This window comes from Neophocaena asiaeorientalis, unplaced genomic scaffold (genome assembly GCF_003031525.2).
Source record: "Neophocaena asiaeorientalis asiaeorientalis breed wild unplaced genomic scaffold, Neophocaena_asiaeorientalis_V1.1 scaffold896, whole genome shotgun sequence".
NCBI lineage: Eukaryota > Metazoa > Chordata > Mammalia > Artiodactyla > Phocoenidae > Neophocaena > Neophocaena asiaeorientalis.
Window position 1 is genome coordinate 576,067 of NW_020175779.1, and position 19,027 is coordinate 595,093.

The window sequence follows — 19,027 nt, forward strand, 5'->3', positions numbered from 1 at the left end:
GTAATGAATTACAGGTGTTGTGGCCAGTGGAAAATGGATGGGTTTGAATTCTGACTTCTCTAAGTAGTCTAAGGCTAAGCTAAGCATGGGTAACCTTTGCCCTGCCCGTGGTTAGTCTAGGAGTGGCCGCCACCTTCTGGCTGATCAGCTGCCACGGGAAAGTCAGCCGGTGGACCTGCTGGGAAAGGTTTCCCCGCTGATAGAAAGAGCCTCCCAGGAAGCTTTCGCTGGATACAGCGGTATCTTCATGTGGTCAGCTGAACTCCGGCAGCTCGTTTTGTGACCACGAGTAGATGTGCCTGAGGACAAAGCCACAAACTCCGGACAGCAGAGCAGAAGGATGGAGGACTCCTGAGTCCTTGAGGAGGGTGCTGAATCAGTCCCCGAAAAAGTCCACCGTGTCACTTCTGGCAGTGAGAGGGTAACTACTGCTTGTGTACAGTAGGCGCCCTTATCTTATTCCTTAGTTATAGGTGCCAGTCAAACCAAGTTAATCACTCAAGACCCTTACTGTAGGCAATCGAGTGTGTTGTGAAAAACCCTCCCAAGTGATTATCTTATACCGTCTTATCTTCCGTCTAATTCTTTCTGCCCTCCCATTGAGAACCCCTGGAGAAGGACGGTTATGAAGTTGAACAAACAGAATTTGAGGAATGATTGATTGCATATGGGGGTCAGGGAAAGGGAGAGGTCTAGGCAACTACCATGTGCTTGTTTGGGTAACGGAGTGGGCAGTGCTGCCGTTCTGGGTGATAAGGAGTATAAAACTGAAAGAGTGACTTCAGTTTTGTTCATTCTGCATTGGAGGTGTCTGGGCAATGTTCAGAGATTGATACTAGAAAGTAGTTAGAAGTATAATCCTGGAGTTCACAGAAGTATCTGAACTATAGGACTAAGAAATTTGGTAGTTGTAGTTGAATCCGTGGGTGTAGCTGAGATTGCCTAGGCAGGTATAATTTACTGAGTGTGGCGGAGAGGACTGGTTGGAACCTCAGCATTTCAGTGGAGGGCAGGGGAAGGAGCCATTGAGGACAAGGAAAACAAGTACTGATCCCAACGATGGTGCATCTCCTTGCCTCTTAGATTTTTTTCAGAGAAATTCTAAGACCTTTGTAGTTACTGAACTCTAATCAGGAGGTAAACTTTACATATTTCAGCTTTTTTTTTTTTTAAAGTAGATTCTTAAATGCTCCTTTCCTCTTTTATTTGATCAATTTATAATGCTCAATGGTAACCTCATGGATAGTCAATATACCACTCTTAACATGAGCAGTTTCTTCTCTCTTACACGATCAATTTGATCATAATGCTTATTAATACAGATACAGGATATAGTATCAAAAAACCACAGTGTATAAATTTGCATTAATCCTTGTTTTCAGTCATTTATATATTTCCCAGTCAGTTTATTTATATAGTAGTAGACTTGTTTTTAGGGCATATGCAGATATATGTGTTATTGCCTCTTGTATTTTGCTATTCATAATTTTATATTCTATTAATATATCATTCTTTTAGTTATTTCTGTTTTTAACATTTGACGTTAGTCAATGTGTTCTTTCTATGAAAAAAAAAATCTTTTAGAGAATTAAGAGGATTTTGAGAACCCAGATAATTTTTCTTGCCTGAGGAAGTTAGGTATTTCGTAAAAACAAAATCCGGTAGGAATAGAGAAACATAACTTTTGAAGAGTATTGTCTTAAACCTTTCACATAATCTACGGATGCCAATCCAGAAATGTGTGTGTGTATGTGTCATATCAAGAACACAGTGTGGTGGAAATACCAGAGTTTATGAGCACTTCTAATCAATATAAAAGTACAGTTTTCAATTAACATCATTGTTAAAAGGATCCAAAAAACTATTTGCATGTATTTTATTCCTCCCTCCAACTCTCTTCCCTCCCTCCCTCCCTCTCTCTCTCTCTCCCTCTCATCTCTCTCTCTCTCTCTCTCTCTCTCTCTTTCTCTCTTTTCTTTTTCAACCTCAGTTTGAATAGCACCTGTAATTAAGGAAGAAAACCGAGCCCTGGGAGCTAGGTAGGACTTGCAGCCATTGATCTGTGTAAGCCCAGCTTATACTGTCAGGGGAGGAACAGTCAACTGCTGAGCTGCTTTGTCACTGACATAAGCTGAGAGAGGATTTTTTTGTCTATACTGTTTATACACTAGTCTATAGACCTGCTGGCTGGTTGAATTTTAAAGAGTGCGGAGGTTTAAAGACTTGTCCCCTGAGGGATGCTTCTGCCAGTTGGGGAGCGAGCCGTGGCTGTTTTGCAGAAGTGTGTGCATGTGTGTTGCTTCTGGAAGGAGGGAGGGGGAGGGTGTGAACGATTGAGCAACTAACTGGGAAACATTCTTCTTTATTTGAGTCTTAAAATCAATGTGAAATATATTATTAATTCGGGTATATTTGGAAGCAGACAATGGATTTTGAATATCTATCTTTATTGTTACAGAAATGATATGAACAGCTTTGCAGGGGGAGTATCTGAATAGCATTCATGTGTGTTGTAAATATGGGAAATGGCTTCACTTTTTGCAGCACAAGATAAGGATTAGCAATGGTCAGATGAATTGTTCTCTTTTGTAATGTCCTGTTTTCAGTTTAAGTAATTTGAATTATTTCAAGCTTAGCAGCTCTTTTAGTTCCATTTATTGATAATAAAACATTGTCAGTAGTAAAACAGTTGGCTTTTTCTAAATACGGGGGTCTGCGCTCGTACTTACAAATGTATGTTCATAAGCAAACCTGGGTACCCTGCCCTAAAGATAGAAGATAGCTTTTTTACATATGCTTTTCTTTCAGCTTCAGGGACTTAAGGCTCTTGAAGCTTTCTTAGGTTTTGGCATTGGAATTTTACAATGGTTTATTTTTACTTGATACTTTATACCAGTTTACATTTTAAAAGAAATTCTGCTTAAAACACTCAATCCTATGACTGTGTATAGGGCTTAATATTCATATACTGATGATTTCTCTGAATGTAAGTTTTATTGGTAGAGAAGTAGTGATAGGGCATTTTTTGCTGGGGAGTGGCTACTGCATGAAGATATTTGCTCTTTACTCTTTTAATATGAAGCCTCTTCATCAATCTCTGCTTTCTCTTGTAAAATCGCCTGGCTTTAAACTTGTGTGATGATGTCTTCAATTCTGACTCTATGACAGGAGTTAATTTTAAGTTGTTTTTCATATTTAACAAAATAGATCTTTTTCTATTTTTTTGCCAAATACCTGACAATTATCTGCATTTTGTTATACTTGTTAATGTATATGATTTCTAAAAGCTTTTAAAATTATTTTATAATAACTATAAAATCACTGCAGATTTCAAGTCAGTAAGATTATTTTCTATGCTTAATTAAAACATTGATTTTCATATTAGGAAATTCTTAAATAAAAGTGCACAGAGTAGAAGCTATGTAGTTTTACATTAAAGGCTTATTTTTAGATACACATTTCTTTAAGAGTGTTATTTGGGATTAAACTTAGTGTTACTGATGTTGAATTTACCAAGAGTTCAACATATAAATGTGTTTCTTTAGCTATAGAAAATCCTTTTATTTGAACCATTTTACTCTGGGGCACGTAGAGTTGTTATACCTCTCAGTAATTCATTGCTGCCAACTTCATTCCCTTTTCTCTGCCTGCATTTTAATTGAAACAACATTTATATTTCTGAGCCAGGATCTGTCAGAAGTCCCTGTGGCTACTCTGTGGTACAAGCAGCAGCAGACGCAGCTTACCCATATGGTGCGGTGCTTCTTGTAAAATCCATATGGCCTTGTTGAAGGGAGTCCCAGCGGGGATGTGAGGGGTGTTAATACCCTTCAGGCCAGGCCTTTCCCTCCTGGGGCTTCCGTGGCATTGTCAGTGCAATCTGCCAAAGCACACACTTAATTCCTTTTTAATAATCAATTATTTTAGTCCAGGAACCTCTGTTATTTTTCTTAAGAAAAAGACAAACTTTTTTTTCCTAAAAAATGTCTCCAAAAAAGTTTTAACTGCATCTTTAAAAATATTCTAAAGCTTTTTTTTTTTTTTTTTTGCATTTGCAGGAAGTACTACAGACTGTGCCAAAGTTCTGTTTCCCCTTTGACGTTGAAAGGTACAGTATAAGTCATCATTTAAAATAACCTTAGCCTAATCTCAGTGAGCACTTTAAAATTATTACATGTGTTTTCTTTATAAAATGAAATGTATTTTCCCCCCATTGCCTCTAACAAAAAAGACTAGATGTTCAAAATTAAATAATATTTGAAATGGAGAAGCCTTCTAAATCATTATATCTTCTGTTTATTCCACTGTGGCCAGTTAGGATTAGTCTTAAGGTTCCATTTCTTCCTTTTGTTCTTCAGGTACTTGTTGTAAGCACTAGGAGAAAAAAACATTAATATGTCCTTTATCAGAGCCTTAGAATTGTGTCTTTTAAAATTAGATGTATATATCCTGGTTTCTATCTCACTTCACCCTGATTGAAAAGACCATCTGTGTGATATTGTAAAACTCATGGCTGGTTGTCTCCCAAGAATAGCTTTATAGAAATCGTGCAATATTATGGAAGGCTGCAGAGAAACCCTCTTACCTAGCAGTTTTGAAAATCTCATTATGTTTGTATTTTACTGAACAAATGCTGAATGAATAGGGTATTACCTGTGTGTAACTGGAATGTCACAGAATATATAGCCCTTTGAGCATAATAACAGATCATTTATTGTTTTTCGTGTGATTTTCATACCCTATTATCAGTGTTCTTTAAGGGTATGCTGTGAGGTGGTATTAAAAGAAAATTTATTTTAGGAAAATATTTTACTAAAAGTAAAGATTAGTAAAAATCTAAAATTTTACAGTGTTAAAGATAAAAAAGCCTTTCGAACGATGGGCTAATTGATAGTAATAAGTACTGCTGGTGAATGATGCCCCTTGTTTTACCTCTTTTCTGGGGAATCACTTGTGCCTGCTAAAGTTGCAATTTCCAAATTAATAGCAAAGATGAAATAAAGGAAGAAAAGCTATGGAAGTAAATTGTGAACATTGGGCACTAGAGGGCACAGGAGACACTAGAGGTTGTTTGTGAAGTTCGTAAAAGTTAAAAAAAACAAAAACAAACCTGTCCCCATAAAACTGTGTTTGTTAAATATTCAGCATTTGAACTGCAGTATTTCCTGACAATTGAAAATGATTTGTAGTGTTGGTGCAGTAGGGGTAAGTAGCTTGTTTCCTCATACATAATTCCTGTGGCTATTTCAAAGCCAAAGTTTAGGTGTCCTGGAAACTTTATTTTGGGACAAGGAAGCAGATGTTCAGTTATTGTTGTCTGATGGCAAAGTTATGGCCAGTAACAGGAAATATATTTGTATATTTTAAATAATAGTAAAGGTTCAGCGTAATGATTTATACTGCACCTTACATGGCAGTGTGACATGTATGATGATACTTAGTTCACGTTAGCTCAGATTCTTTGTAGTAAGCTTTTTTTTTTTTTTACAGAAATTGTATTCTTATTTTGTACTTGGAAATTTATTACCAGGATACAGGTAGCTCTAGAAGAGAATGCTAAAAAAAATGCCAATAGTAATTTGTATAGTACTTTATTGGGTGAGAATGTCAACAGAAGAAGCAATTAAACAGAGTTGGTGGTGGCTGCCAGTAGGCTGTGCAGCAACACGCTTTGCTGTGTGAGAAGCCTTAGAGTCACCTGGAGGAGAGGCTGGGGAGGGGCGGACCGTCACACGACCAGCTTCTCACCTCCCTGGTTCCATTAGTAGTACGCTCAGAATTTATGAAATATCTGATAAGTACTTTCATGCATGTGAAAACTTACGGTAAGATACCTTATGATTCCCTAGTACGGGATTAGAATATGCTGAACTGCTCAGGCCATAAGGCGTTTCAACCTATTTTGGTACTTGCTTCATGATTTAGTTTACACATTTCATGCTTATTTTAGTTTCTAAAACGTCATTCTATCTTTGAGAACCAACTGATTGGAAAGGTGAAAACAATGCCACACATACATCTATTCTTGCATTTGCTTTTCTCTAAGAAAATTCTCACACAAGGCTTAAAGTGTTATAATACTACTGTATTTTAGAGTGTCTCAGAATCAAGTCGGACAGCACTTTGCCTTTGTACTGACAGACATTGAAAGTAAACAGAGATTTGGATTCTGCCGACTCACATCGGGAGGGAAAATCTGCTTATGCATCCTTAGGTAAGTATTTGTAGTAAAAAAAATAGAATTGGAGGCACGATAGATTAACGGTGTCTTTCTTTTGTACTTTGCTATGCTTGGGATGCTTAAAAATATGCTTATATATTTTTTAAATTGTTTTCTTTAAATCCAACTAAGTTGAAAAATAATTTTATTTACTCTCTATATGTGGCATCAATTTGGTTTAAAGATTTACCAGTAACAGTAGAATTTTGCTTCAAAGAATTGACTCCTTTTTTTAAAAAAAAATGATTCTATTGAAGTATAGTAGATTTACAATATTGTGTTAGAATTGGCCCTTTTAAAGATTAGTTTTTGTGGGTTTATTTTTGAAAAATTAAGATACGAGGTCAGATAATATGCTTCACATATTAATTAGGATGCAAAAAATTCAGTTAAGTTAATATGTGTTCTATTGCTGACCCAGAACTTGGATCTTTGAAAGTGAATTGTTGGTTGAAGGTAAAGGTTGCAAACTGGTGATTCTGGGCAGAAGTGTTTAGAGGTGTTTTATTTGGCCTCATGGTGTTTAAAAAATTTTAGAAGGTGTTTCTGACCTTATAAATTTTAGTGAAATTTTGCATAAAGTTCACCTTTCTCGTTCCTTTTGCTAGCACCGGTCTTGCTGTCCCAGCAGCACTGAGCTGGTGCCGAGCAGCAGGTGTCTCCTTGTGTCAGGAGTCTGCTTGTTTCACAAGCCCTGCCTGTCCGCCTCCATCCCTTACCTGGTTGGCCTGGACTCACTCGGTAGACAGTTGAGAGCGCGTCTCTGTCTGTGGACCTTGGGTTTGAGTTGCTAGTGCTGAGGAGGATGGTCTGGAAGGTTAGCTTCCCTTTAATATGTCCTGATGACTCAGAAATGTAGGTGTGTTCTATACAAATAGGACTCTATACTGTGATTACAATACGGATATTGGTCAAGCTAGATTCTATAGAAATGTTTATAGTAAAAGAAATAACATTAAATTTAATGTTCATTTGCTTTTTAGCTACCTTCCTCTCAATCTTTGAGGGTTAAGTTATAAATTCTACTCAGAATATCTTTTCATTAAAAAGTCAAATTTACAGAAAAGTTTCGAGAATAGTACCATGAGCTCTTGTCTACACATCCCCTAGAATCACAGTTGTTAGCCTGCTTCTGTCTCTCCCCACCTCCCCCCACTCTCTCAGTGTACACACACACACACGCATGTGCACGCATGTGTGCGTGCACACACACGCACACACAAATTCTGTATGTCTCTCTGTTGTAATATTGTTTTTGCTGACCCATTTGAGAGTAAGTTATAGACATCATTCTTATGTAATATTTGAATCTATTTTACATAAATTAATTATGATATCCATAATTAAAGAGTCTAAGTCTTTCTCTTTGTTTTGAACTCTTAACATACTTTGAATACAATGAACCTATTAATAATTAGCAAGTTTTTAAATTTTCACAATAGTCCCTGTGAATGGGCTTGTAGAATAAACATTCTTAGCCATTTCTGTTTCAATTTAGGAAAGCCATTGTTAACCTCGAAATATTTACACAAAATATGAACTATAGCTATTTGTTAAATGATTGAAGGATTAGTATCGTGTCTGTATCTCCAAACCAGTTGTCATTAATTTGTAGGAAGCAGAGTCTAGAGCAGTTACCATATCAGGTTACTTTTATGTAGTTCTCAAACCCGTCTGGGTGGAAGGAGACTTGAATGTTGTCGTTCTACATTAAGAACAGTCTCACCTGCAGAAAATATGGTTCACTTATATCAGTGTAATAAAAACCAAAAAAATCGTCTATGCCAATAAAGAAAACCTTTCACAGTAAGCATTATTGGTTATTTAGTCTTTTTAAAAAGTAAATGTTCCTTTTATTTTTGTTATTTGATGGTGATTTCCAGTAGATAAGAAATAGTAGGTATCAAAGCTTTATGAAAAAACCGTGGAGGAGAGTGAGAATCTTAAATTGAGAAAATTCTATCCTACAGCTTATTTTTTCCTGGAAAATTAAAAGACTGCCATCTCATAGATGTTAATGGCACGTCTCAGTCACTGTCCTGGAAAGTAGTATGCAACGGTGTTCCTTGAGAATAGCAGATTTAGAGACTACCCAGTAAATTAGAGAACAGAGAATTAAAATATAATCAAATTCAGCAATTTATTTAGAAAGTTGTGATGGGTAGGTAAATACCTATTTTAAGGTGTAATCGACGTATGTCTGTGAAAATAATTTTGGCAAGTCTCGGTGAGTGCTGCAGTGAGAGGAATAATGGTGTTTTGGGTTCTGGTTTGTCCATGGATGACACTGAGTCTTCACCACTTTCGATTGAACTTCATACATGTTGAAAGGAAGGATGGGACTCTAAACGTGCTAGAAGAGATTGTTGTTGATTTTTAAAAACTACTGTAACTGTGAGAGCCTTTGAATCCTGACATTGAATCCTGAAGCCAAAAACGTTGGCATCCTTTGACTACGTAATGACGAAAACTTCCGTTTGGTGACAAATATAGTAAGGAAATTGAATATTCCAATAATAAGCTGGTAGGACTATATTTACAACCACTGTGACAGAGCGTTAATCACCATAGAGTATAATAAGAGAGAGAAACAACCCAATAGAAAAATACGTAAAGCATCTGAACAGCATATTCACAGAGGAAATGTGAATAGCATATATATACATATATATGTGTGTGTATACACACACACACACACACATCTGTGAATGATGCTCAGCCTTACTAAAGGTGAAAGAAACGAGCACATTACGACGGGCAGAAATGAAAAACTAAAAAAAAAAAAGCATGAGGGGAAATAGATATTTCATGTGCTGCTTGTAGGACTGTAAAATGACATGACTTTTTGAAGGGGAATTTAAAAATATCTATCAGATTTTTAAAGTCTCCTTCTCCTTGACTCAGTTAATTCCAGTTCTTGAAATTTAAATCTCAGGAATATTCCCAGTGGTGAGTAGTAAAGTGTGAGCAAAGTTATTTATTATGACATGGTTTATAAGAGCAAAACCACTGGACGTAGATGTCTCTCAGGAGGAACTGATTAGGTGCTTCAGGGCCCATTCCCCAGGCTCCACTCTGTGCCCCCTCCCTGCCGGAATGCTATCTGTGCTGTTCACTGATGCGTTGTATTCCCAGTGCCTACAAGAGTAAACTCTTAATAGATACTTGTTGAATAAATACATTAATGAATTAATGACTAGTACAATGGAGTATTATTTATCTGTTAGGAAAAATTATACACACAGATACTGACTTGGAGAAATGTTTATGATATATTATGAAATGATGAAAAGTTTCAAGGTAATATTTATAGTGTGTTCTTATGTTTGTAAAGAACAAGTTAGATGTATATATAAATGTATATTTTAAGGAGTAGTCAATAACAGATTTATATATTAATATATGATTGTATATACTTATAAAAGGATAGATCTCTAATTCTTTGACTTTGTACACTTCAGCATTCATCTACTTTTTGCAGTGAGCAAAAGTAATTTTAATCAGTTTTTCCTGCACTAAAATTCTGAAATGTCAGGACTATATAAAGAGCATATTAAAAATGTGTGGGAATTTACCCAGATCATCTTTTGTCAGGTAAGACATCCAGGACAGGAAATGGTCCTACAAGTGTGTTTTCGTGGAGATACTCCAAAGGCAGCAGCTGGTCATTGTTGACTAGCAGAATTAAGAATGGGAAGGGAACAGGCATTTCATTCTACACGCTTGAAATTTGGAATCACAGTGCAAAAGAATGATCTTTGGAAGACAAAAAAATATTACTTGTGAGGTGACCTTCCCATCACCATCTTAGAGCCAGATATTAGTGTTTTTCTGTAATTTCAACACAGAATGTTCAACGTGATGGAAATGCTTTGTGAGAGGACAGGAGAAATGTGACTACGCCTACAATTTATTTCCTACTATTTTTTTCTCTTCCAGCAACACTCAATTTCATCATATCCTTAAGATGTAGTAGGAGAAAGTTTGTTTAGCTTCATATAAAACCAAGACTTAGAATTTAAGTAGTCATTTTTGAAGGGTTGTGGGAAGGGAAGGTAGAAGTAACAAACGAATTATTCATGGGATTGGTTGGGGCAATCAGATCTCTTCCTTTAAAGGCCAATTTCTTGAATTCCAGACTCTGCTGCTTCCAGGGGTTCTGTGAGAGAAGACCACCTCTGCTAGTGTTCTGAGTGTTCACTGGTGGTTGCCAGGGCTTTAGAGTAATGTTTGCATTCAGTGTTTTGGGAATGTCCTGGTCCTCTTAGAATTCAGCCTTAATTCTAAGTCCTAAATTCTAAGGCTTCTTAGAGTTAAGCATTAATAGGGCTAAAATTTATTGAGAAAAATGACAAAATACTTGAATAAGCAAGACACAGAAATATATGTCTTTAACCATGCTTTTCTGTTAACAAAAGTAATATATTTTGCTATAGAAAAATTGGAAGAAAATAAAGAAAAAGAAAGTAAAGGCACTTATATTTGTAAAACATAACCATTGCTTAAATGTTGGTATTCATTCTAGACTTATTTCCATGTCTTGTTAAGACACATTTATAAATCTATTGGGTAGCAAACTAAATATTTAACTGTAGTGTTTATTCACAGTTGGTAAAGTGAATGAATATATACAGAAGCAGTTAATACATTGAAAAAGCTTCTATGGCTTTCATATTATCCACTGTAAGTGCTGAGAATTTTTGTACATGCTTAATCTGACAATTGGTCATTTCACTTTTTTTTCTTAAAAGTTGAGATTCGGCATAAAGATGATTTCCTTTCTGATTATAGTTTTTATAATTAGTTACTTATTTCTTTACCTGGAGTATATTACGACTTTCAAATATGAAAAAATTTTAGCATCTTTTTCTTGAAGCTGTCTTTTGTGAAAAATTAGTGCATTTATATTGAAACACACTACATTTTTAGTTATTCTTTTGTGAGATAGTACTGGATTGATTATTCAGAGGTCATTTTTAGTATCTGATTTAAGATTCTTAGATAGAAATTAATAATTTCTCCTGTTGTCTTTATATCCTGTTAAACACTAAATTTTTTTTATTGTATCAACTATATCTTCATCAAAAAACTCTTCATTTAAAAAAAACAAAACTCTTCATTTATTTTACCTTCTAATATTTGAGTTTGTGTTTTAATGATCTAAATTTTAAAAGAAAAGTATAAATATCTCTTGAGTTTTTGTTGATATCGAACAGTTTAAAATATTTTAGGTCCCTAAAGAGTAGTCATAATGAAAATGGGATACATTTAAGGATGTTTAAGATTTTTTAATACAAAGTAAAATTAAATACAAATTGGTAGTAAATTTTCATTAGAAAAGCAAAAAAATAACTCTGAGTGTTGGATTTCTTGAATAACAAAGACTTTTAGGTTAGAGATGACAATGATAATAATAACACATAAATTAATAACATCATTTAGTGTCTGTTTACTATAAGCCAAGCATTTTGCTAAGTGATTTATATACATTATTAATAAAAACTACTCTATGCCTTAGACTTATGAGCTAAAAAATTTTCACATAAAGCTTTAAAGCTACTTTTCATCCTGGATGATGCTGTTATATAAGACTTGAAAGTAATTTAGATTTACCTTAGAGTTCTAAGCTAGAAAATTTGCACACAATGCTCTCAAAACCATGGGTTCTCTTCTTCGACTGGATTTATGTTATTATAAGTTTTGAAAGTAAGTGTATTTAATTTGTATTTGTTTCATTCTCTCTGTAGAAGAAAATTACAATTCAGGTTTATTGAATATAAAAGTCAATATTTAATTTTGAATTTTTGTATGCTTTAGCCTTTTCTATGGCATGTCTCTCCTACTTTAACAAGATTTCAAAAATACCCTGAGGGCTTCCCTGGTGGCGCAGTGGTTGAGAGTCCGCCTGCCGATGCAGGGGACACAGGGGACACAGGGGACACGGGTTCGTGCCCCGGTCTGGGAAGATCCCACGTGCCGCAGAGCGGCTGGGCCCGGGAGCCATGGCCGCTGAGCTTGCGCGTCCAGAGCCTGTGCTCCGCAACGGGAGAGGCCACAACAGTGAGAGGCCCGCATACCGCAAAAACAAACAAACAAACAAACCCTGAGATATTACTAATTTAAAGCATGCCATCGTTTGTATTTAGAATTGCTTTCGTATAATAGTAAAAATGCAAGAAGTAACTTTTCCCCTAATTTGATTAACATAATTTTACAACTATAAAGTTGTCGCCAAGGGTTCAAAATTAAATACTTTCATAAGGAAGACAGTTTGATGTTTGGGGCCTTTGTAGTCCTCCCTGCCCACCTCCCCTGTAACTCATACCAAACTTGAGGCTTTCACACTCTTCCTTGAAGCAAGTCCCTTAGAAGCAGAATGTTTCAATTTTACACATTTTGTGTCAATTTTCCAGGCAGAAAAACAGCCTCTAGACATTAGACATTTTTCTACGGAAAGGCAGTTTCCTTCGTTTTATTTGATTACTCTAAGTTAGGTTCCTGCTGACCACTTAGACTGTTAGTGGTTACCTGACTGTTTGACAAAAAACATTTCCTTTCCTTTATTTAACCTTTGACTTTTGGATGTAAAAGTTTTATCAGCTCGATAGTGGAAGCACAAGTGTGAGGGAAGTCTCCCATGGCTTTACATATACATCTGTCCTTTGCCTTATGTCTTTATGAAAACTTAAGGAAATAATCTTAGGAGATTCTTTGACTTTCGTTTTAAAATAATTGACCTTCACGTATTTGTTTTACATTTATGTATGTTTACAAGACTATGAGAGTCCCAGGAATCCTTTGTTAAAGAACTACATTTTCAGTTTTATAAAATTCAAGTAAAGTATCTTATTTAGTCATTATATGTTGAATACATTTCTAAAAACTTTCTGGGGTTTTTGTGTTTGGTTGTACAAAAACAGATTGGGACTGTAAAATTTAGTGAAAACTATTTTAACTTAATGATAATCAGCTTAGGAGCTTATACATTAGTTAAAAATTAATTGCTTTGAACTTATGTTGTTTGAAAATTATCTAAGAAACCACAAAAATAAAAACATGAGAATAACATTTCTTACATGAGAAAGATAAGCTTGTATAATTTATAATATTTATTTTATATCTATGTGTGTATGTATTTTTTTGGCACACGTTTTATCTTTAAAGTGTGCAATGGAGCCTTGTTAAAATCTTTGAATTATTGACTACTTTGTGTACCCTGGACCATTTTCTTGTCATATAAAAAAGTAAGCAGGACTTCCTGTTGAATAGTTGCTCCATACCAGGGGTTGTGAATTCAGTTACCTGTAGGGACAAGGTAAGGGCCTAAAATGAGATAAGCAGGTTTGGCTGACGGTAGGAAATTGGGGTGATCCAAATAAATAGCACGTGCCCCATCCAAAGACAGAAGCTGTTACCCAGCTTTAGGTATTTGTTGCAAAGTTAAAATAAAAAAAAGTGTAACCAGTATTGCCAGTTCTTTTGATTTTTAAGAGAAGAAATCTAGATTTTTAAGTGAATTATCTGATTTAGAAGTTGGCCACTTACTCAGTTCAACAACAACAATGGTGCGTTGCCCAAACAGAATATGACTGTGGGCTGGATATGTCTGCATGTAGCCAGTTTGCACCCTCCGCTCTGGATGCTGTTGTTTATTTGCAACGGAAAATGTCCCTGTTTCCTTGACATCCTAAGAGCGTGACTAGGTTACAGAGTAGTGCCACTTGGATACAAGTGATGTTTTCATTAAAAAAACATGAATGATATGTACTCTTAAAAAGGAGCTAGTTATCACCAAGAACCAGTACATGTTCACGAAGCACATTGTGTGTAACTAAACTCAGTTCTTTATGGTGATGGTACTTACTGGTGTATCAGGCAGCGCTGTTGTAGAAATTTGAAAGAGTGTCCCATTATCTCTCATGAACACATTATATAGAGAGAAAAATGTTGGCTAGACAATAGATAATGCAGTTATGGGTCTTCTTATTGATCGAAATTTACTTAGATGTTGTTTGGGCAGAGCTCTTGTACCATGTTGCAGGCCATATCCTTTTCAAAATTTTTATCCACAGTGATGAATGTATAAGCAGTACTAAAATCTATAATTGGAAGGAATTACCAGTCTGTGAAATGAAAGAGTCAAACAGATGTTTATCTGCTGAGAAATTTGCCCATATGAATAAAATATAATTTAAGAGCCAGAAAGGAAGGTAATGCTCTGAACATTAGTTAAACAAATTTTAGAAGATAGAATTTACTTTAGTGTATAGAAATTATAAGTAGGCTGATTTAAGATTAAACTAGAATGAATGAATTTTGTTCACATTTTATGCGGCTTCCTGAAAACATCTGGTCATTGGACAATGTTTATTCAAAGGCTGGGTATTATAGAAGTACATGCCTGTATTGGGTGATTGGTAGACCACTGAGCATGTATTATTGCTCAGTCAGAGTTCTAATCTCAGGCTTGCCATTTGGTAGCTTTGTGACCCTGGATAAGTTGTTTTACCTTAGTTTAGTCAAATATACGTCATAGTATTATTATAAGAATTAAATGAGAGAACACGTATAAAGTACCTAGCGTATTTTCATACGTATAGTTAGTGTCTAAGAAGTTTTATTCTCTGTACTTCCAGTTATTTTAACGTGTGGAATTTCTGATTCTTAGATTCTGCTCTCTACTCCCTAGATGGGCATAGACCTGACTAGTAAGTCTTACTATCCAAACAGAAATAACTAAGCATGATGGAGCCTTAGAGATCACTGTGAGAAATATCTCATAGGTGTAAGCCTTGTTGTAATAGTTAAAAAATTATATTAGTCTGATTTATAGCAGTGATCTATATATAATAGAGTCAAGAGTTGAATGAACATGAGAACAAAATCCAGCATCCCTGTATAAAGAACAAACATAGCCTGGTATCAGGATGCAATGCAGTTGAAAGTATTCTTGGAGATGATAAAAATTAATAGTAATTGTAAAACGATACCAAAATACCTAGCACTGTTAAATTTTGAAAAGTAAACTGACTGTTAATTATTAATTCAGTTTGTTTCATTTTCAAAAACAGGTCCATAATCTTACAAATAAATTGTGTTTTTTTGGTATAAACTAGCTTTTTAATGAAAAATTGGATTCCAGTTTGTTTTCATAATTTGAAAAGAAATTGGAAGGGGAAGATAATCGATGAAAAGTAATAATGTAAAGATGAGAAAACCAGAACATTTGGTCTAGAAAAAAGAGATTCTCTCACTTTGCAATAGCTTATAATTATGAGATATTTATTACATATCTTATTTTTATAGTGAACCAGGAAGGAAGTTTAAACAAGGTTCCACATTATTTGAGTAAGGTGAAAATGACAGTATAAGGATTAACAGGTAGACATGCAAACCACCTAAAGTCAATATATCTTGCTTTATCTTAAGATTCTTGAGAGCAGGATAGAAACAGACCTGCATGTTCCTTGAATAGATTAGGTCTCATCTCATCTGAGCATATAGATCTGAATTACATAACACATTGACATTTTCTTGAAATAGCAATTTCTTCAGGCTGTTAAAAGTTGAAATGTGACTATGAAATGACTTCAAATGAAAGAAATTGTACTGTATCCAAGGAACTACAGTGTGTCTTGGCAGGACATCCTCCATGAAAATTATTTCATTGAGTTATAATGAGTATGGAAAATACGATGTGGTAATTTGCATGATATTGAGTTGATAATCTAAAAACAGTATTAGTAATGTTTAAGGGTTTTTTTTTTTTTGTAAGCGAAAGATATGGTAGAAAGTAGATTAGCTATCTAAGCACTAGGGTTAGAAGAGTTGAGTAACTTAAACGTGAAAATTGAGATTATCTATACTAACTTCTGATTCTCAGATTTTCCCCAAACCGTCAGAGCTCTGGCACATACTCACCCAGGTTTTTCCAGACTCCCACATGAGGCTGTCAGCTTGTTGCAACCCCCTGTCCCAGAAAATCCTACCCAATGCCCTCATTCCTGTTTCCATCTGGACTGGTTGCTTACCAGGCGTTGGCACATTTATCCTTAGACTTACCTGTTCTTCCCTGGAATTCAGTTTCTTGTCTCTATATCCCCATATTCCTCCTTTCTACTTCACTCTTGCATTTTGTCGCTTCCCAAGAATATTACGGAGAAGGTAAATTTTTGAGTTCTAGAAAGACTGAAACTGCTATGAGTCTATCCCCAAACTTGATTGATAGTTTCTCTGGACAAAGAATTCTAGGTTGCAAGGGATTTAACCTCTGCCTTTTGGAGGCATTATCTTCTGAGTTCCCAGAATTGCTGTTGAGACAGAGGTTCAGGGACATTTTGGATTTGATGCCTTCGTACGCTACCTGTTTTGTCTCTTTGGAAATTCTTAGGTGCTTTTCTGTTGCCCCTGTTCTGCAGTTTCACTGTGATACTCTGGTTTGGCTCATTTATTTTACAGTTACCCCAGTGGCACTTTCAATGTGGAAACTCATGTCTAAAGTTCCGGGATTTTTCTAGTAATTTTTTTTTTTTTTTTTTTTTTACGGACTCTCAACTACTGCGCCACCAGGGAAGCCCTCTAGTAATTTTTAAAAAGAAATTTTCATTTCTTTTTTCCCCTCTTTTTTTTTTAGAACCACTATTAGTCAAGTACAAGATAGTCGAGGTTGATACACTGATATTTCAATATTTACTCTTATTTTCTATCTGTTTATCTCTCTATCCTAGTTCCTAAGAGATATTCGTCATTTAGGTTCTAATCTTTCTATGGATTTTTCTCTTTTTTTTTTTGCGGTATGTGGGCCTCTCACTGTTTTGGCCTCTCCCGTTGCGGAGCACAGGCTCTGGACGCGCAGGCTCAGCGGCCATGGGTCACGGGCCCAGCCGCCCCATGCATGTGGGATCTTCCCGGACCGGGGCACGAACCCATGTCCCCTGCATCGGCAGGCGGACTCTCAACCACTGCGCCACCAGGGAAGCCCCATTTCTATTGATTTTAATTTTTTTTAGCATTTGTACTTTGAATTTATAAGAACTTGTTCTTATTGTCTAAAAATTGTTCACTTCTTTCTCCTTTTTTATATTTCATTTTGTTTAAAAGCATCCTGTTCTTCCCATCTTGCCCCTCGGTTCTTCATGACCTTTTTTGTTTTCTTAGATTCCATATATATACGGTATTTGTTTTTCTCTTTCTGACTGACTTCACTCTGTATGACAGACTCTAGGTCTATCAACCTCACTACAGTAACTCAATTTCGTTTCTTTTTATGGCTAATACTCCATTGTATATATGTGCCACATCTTCTTTATCCATTCATCTGTCGATGGACACTTAGGTTGCTTCCATATATACACTACCAAACGTAAAATAGATAGCTAGTGGGAAGCAGCCGCATAGCACAGGGAGATCAGCTCAGTTCTTTGTGACCACCTAGAGGGGTGGGATAGGGAGGGTGGGAGGGAGGGAGACGCAAGAGGGAAGAGATATGGGGACATATGTATAACTGATTCACTTTGTTATAAAGCAGAAACTAACACACCATTGTAAAGTGATTATACTCCAATAAAGATGTTAAAAAATAAAATAAAATAAATACTAGATTAGAACAATGAAAAAAAAAAGCATCCTGTTCTTTATTCAGCTCCTGTGGATATTAATGATAATTTTTGAAACTTTCACCTGGTGTTTGTATTGTCTTTGTTTACTTGGAGTTCCTTTTATGTTTGTATTGATGTCTGTATTTCCTCAAATATCCGGTGGTTGGACCGTTAATTTATATTTAAGATAGAGGCAGTAAACTGAATTAGCATCATTGTATGTGCAGTGGTTAGTTTCACAAGAAAATATAGGGCCTTTGAGGTGTTTTCTTTCTTTGAGAAATTCCCAGATCAGTGTCTCAGGATCCTGTGGGGGCCAGTCTATTGGCTAATGGTCATTTTCCCTTCTCTTGACACTCAGGTTTTGGTTTTCTCTTTTCTGCAAAGTCAGTTATTCTTTGCTTGCTTACCACCTTTACAAAGCCATTCACCTTTGTTGCTTTCTATTGCATTTGCCTTGTCCTCATTAATTTATACCCTTTTAATTTATTTACAGTCATTTTAGTGGCATTTCCAAAGGGCACAGAGATAAATGGATGTACTAAATATGCTAGATTTAATGAAAAGTTGGTAGAAATTTTAAAATATGATAGGCCTCTTTTATATCATTACTTAATATTTATAATGATCATTTTAAAGAACTCTATAGCATTCTGCTGAGTAAGGATGCTGTCATTTACCTGACTGTTCTTTTGTTATGACTTTAGGCAACTCCTAATTAAAAAGCATCATTCATGGTCACTAATAAATCAGACATTATATGAAAAAAATACAGAAAGAATGCTGTTTTTCTAAGCTCTAGTCATTGATTATGAAATCTGTTTTGTGTATCTGTACTCTTGTCAGTATATAATTGTGTAGTAAAAGTATCACACTTTTTTCTCTTAAAAAGTAGTCTGTTGTACTCATTCTTTGAAGAAAAAAATGAGTATTTGTTAACTGATAATTAACTACACTGGTGTGTGTTGTGATTTACTCTTCTTATATGTGAAAAGTGTACATTTTAATAAACAATTAAAAACTTTGGATAGATTTTAAATATACACACCTTAATTTGTTGAAAAGGAGTACAGATTTTATTTTGTACAATTGATTTTTGGATTTAGTATTTTGCTTTCATAAAATTAATTATATTTGTGTCTAGCAAAATGAATCAAAATGATTTTTAAATTATACATGTTTTTGATACTTAAATGCTATTTATAATATT

At 35.3% G+C, this 19,027-nt stretch overlaps 1 protein-coding gene across 1 annotated transcript in view; it reads left to right on the plus strand.

Moving 5' to 3' along the window:
• The window catches only part of DENND1B (DENN domain containing 1B), a 256,026-nt gene that overhangs the window by 95,971 nt on the left and 141,028 nt on the right, over positions 1 to 19,027 (plus strand). The window contains exons 5-6 of the mRNA XM_024732230.1: positions 4,059 to 4,108; positions 6,095 to 6,214. Of these exons, the coding sequence (XP_024587998.1) occupies positions 4,059 to 4,108; positions 6,095 to 6,214 (170 nt within the window). The remainder of the gene's footprint in view (positions 1 to 4,058; positions 4,109 to 6,094; positions 6,215 to 19,027) is intronic.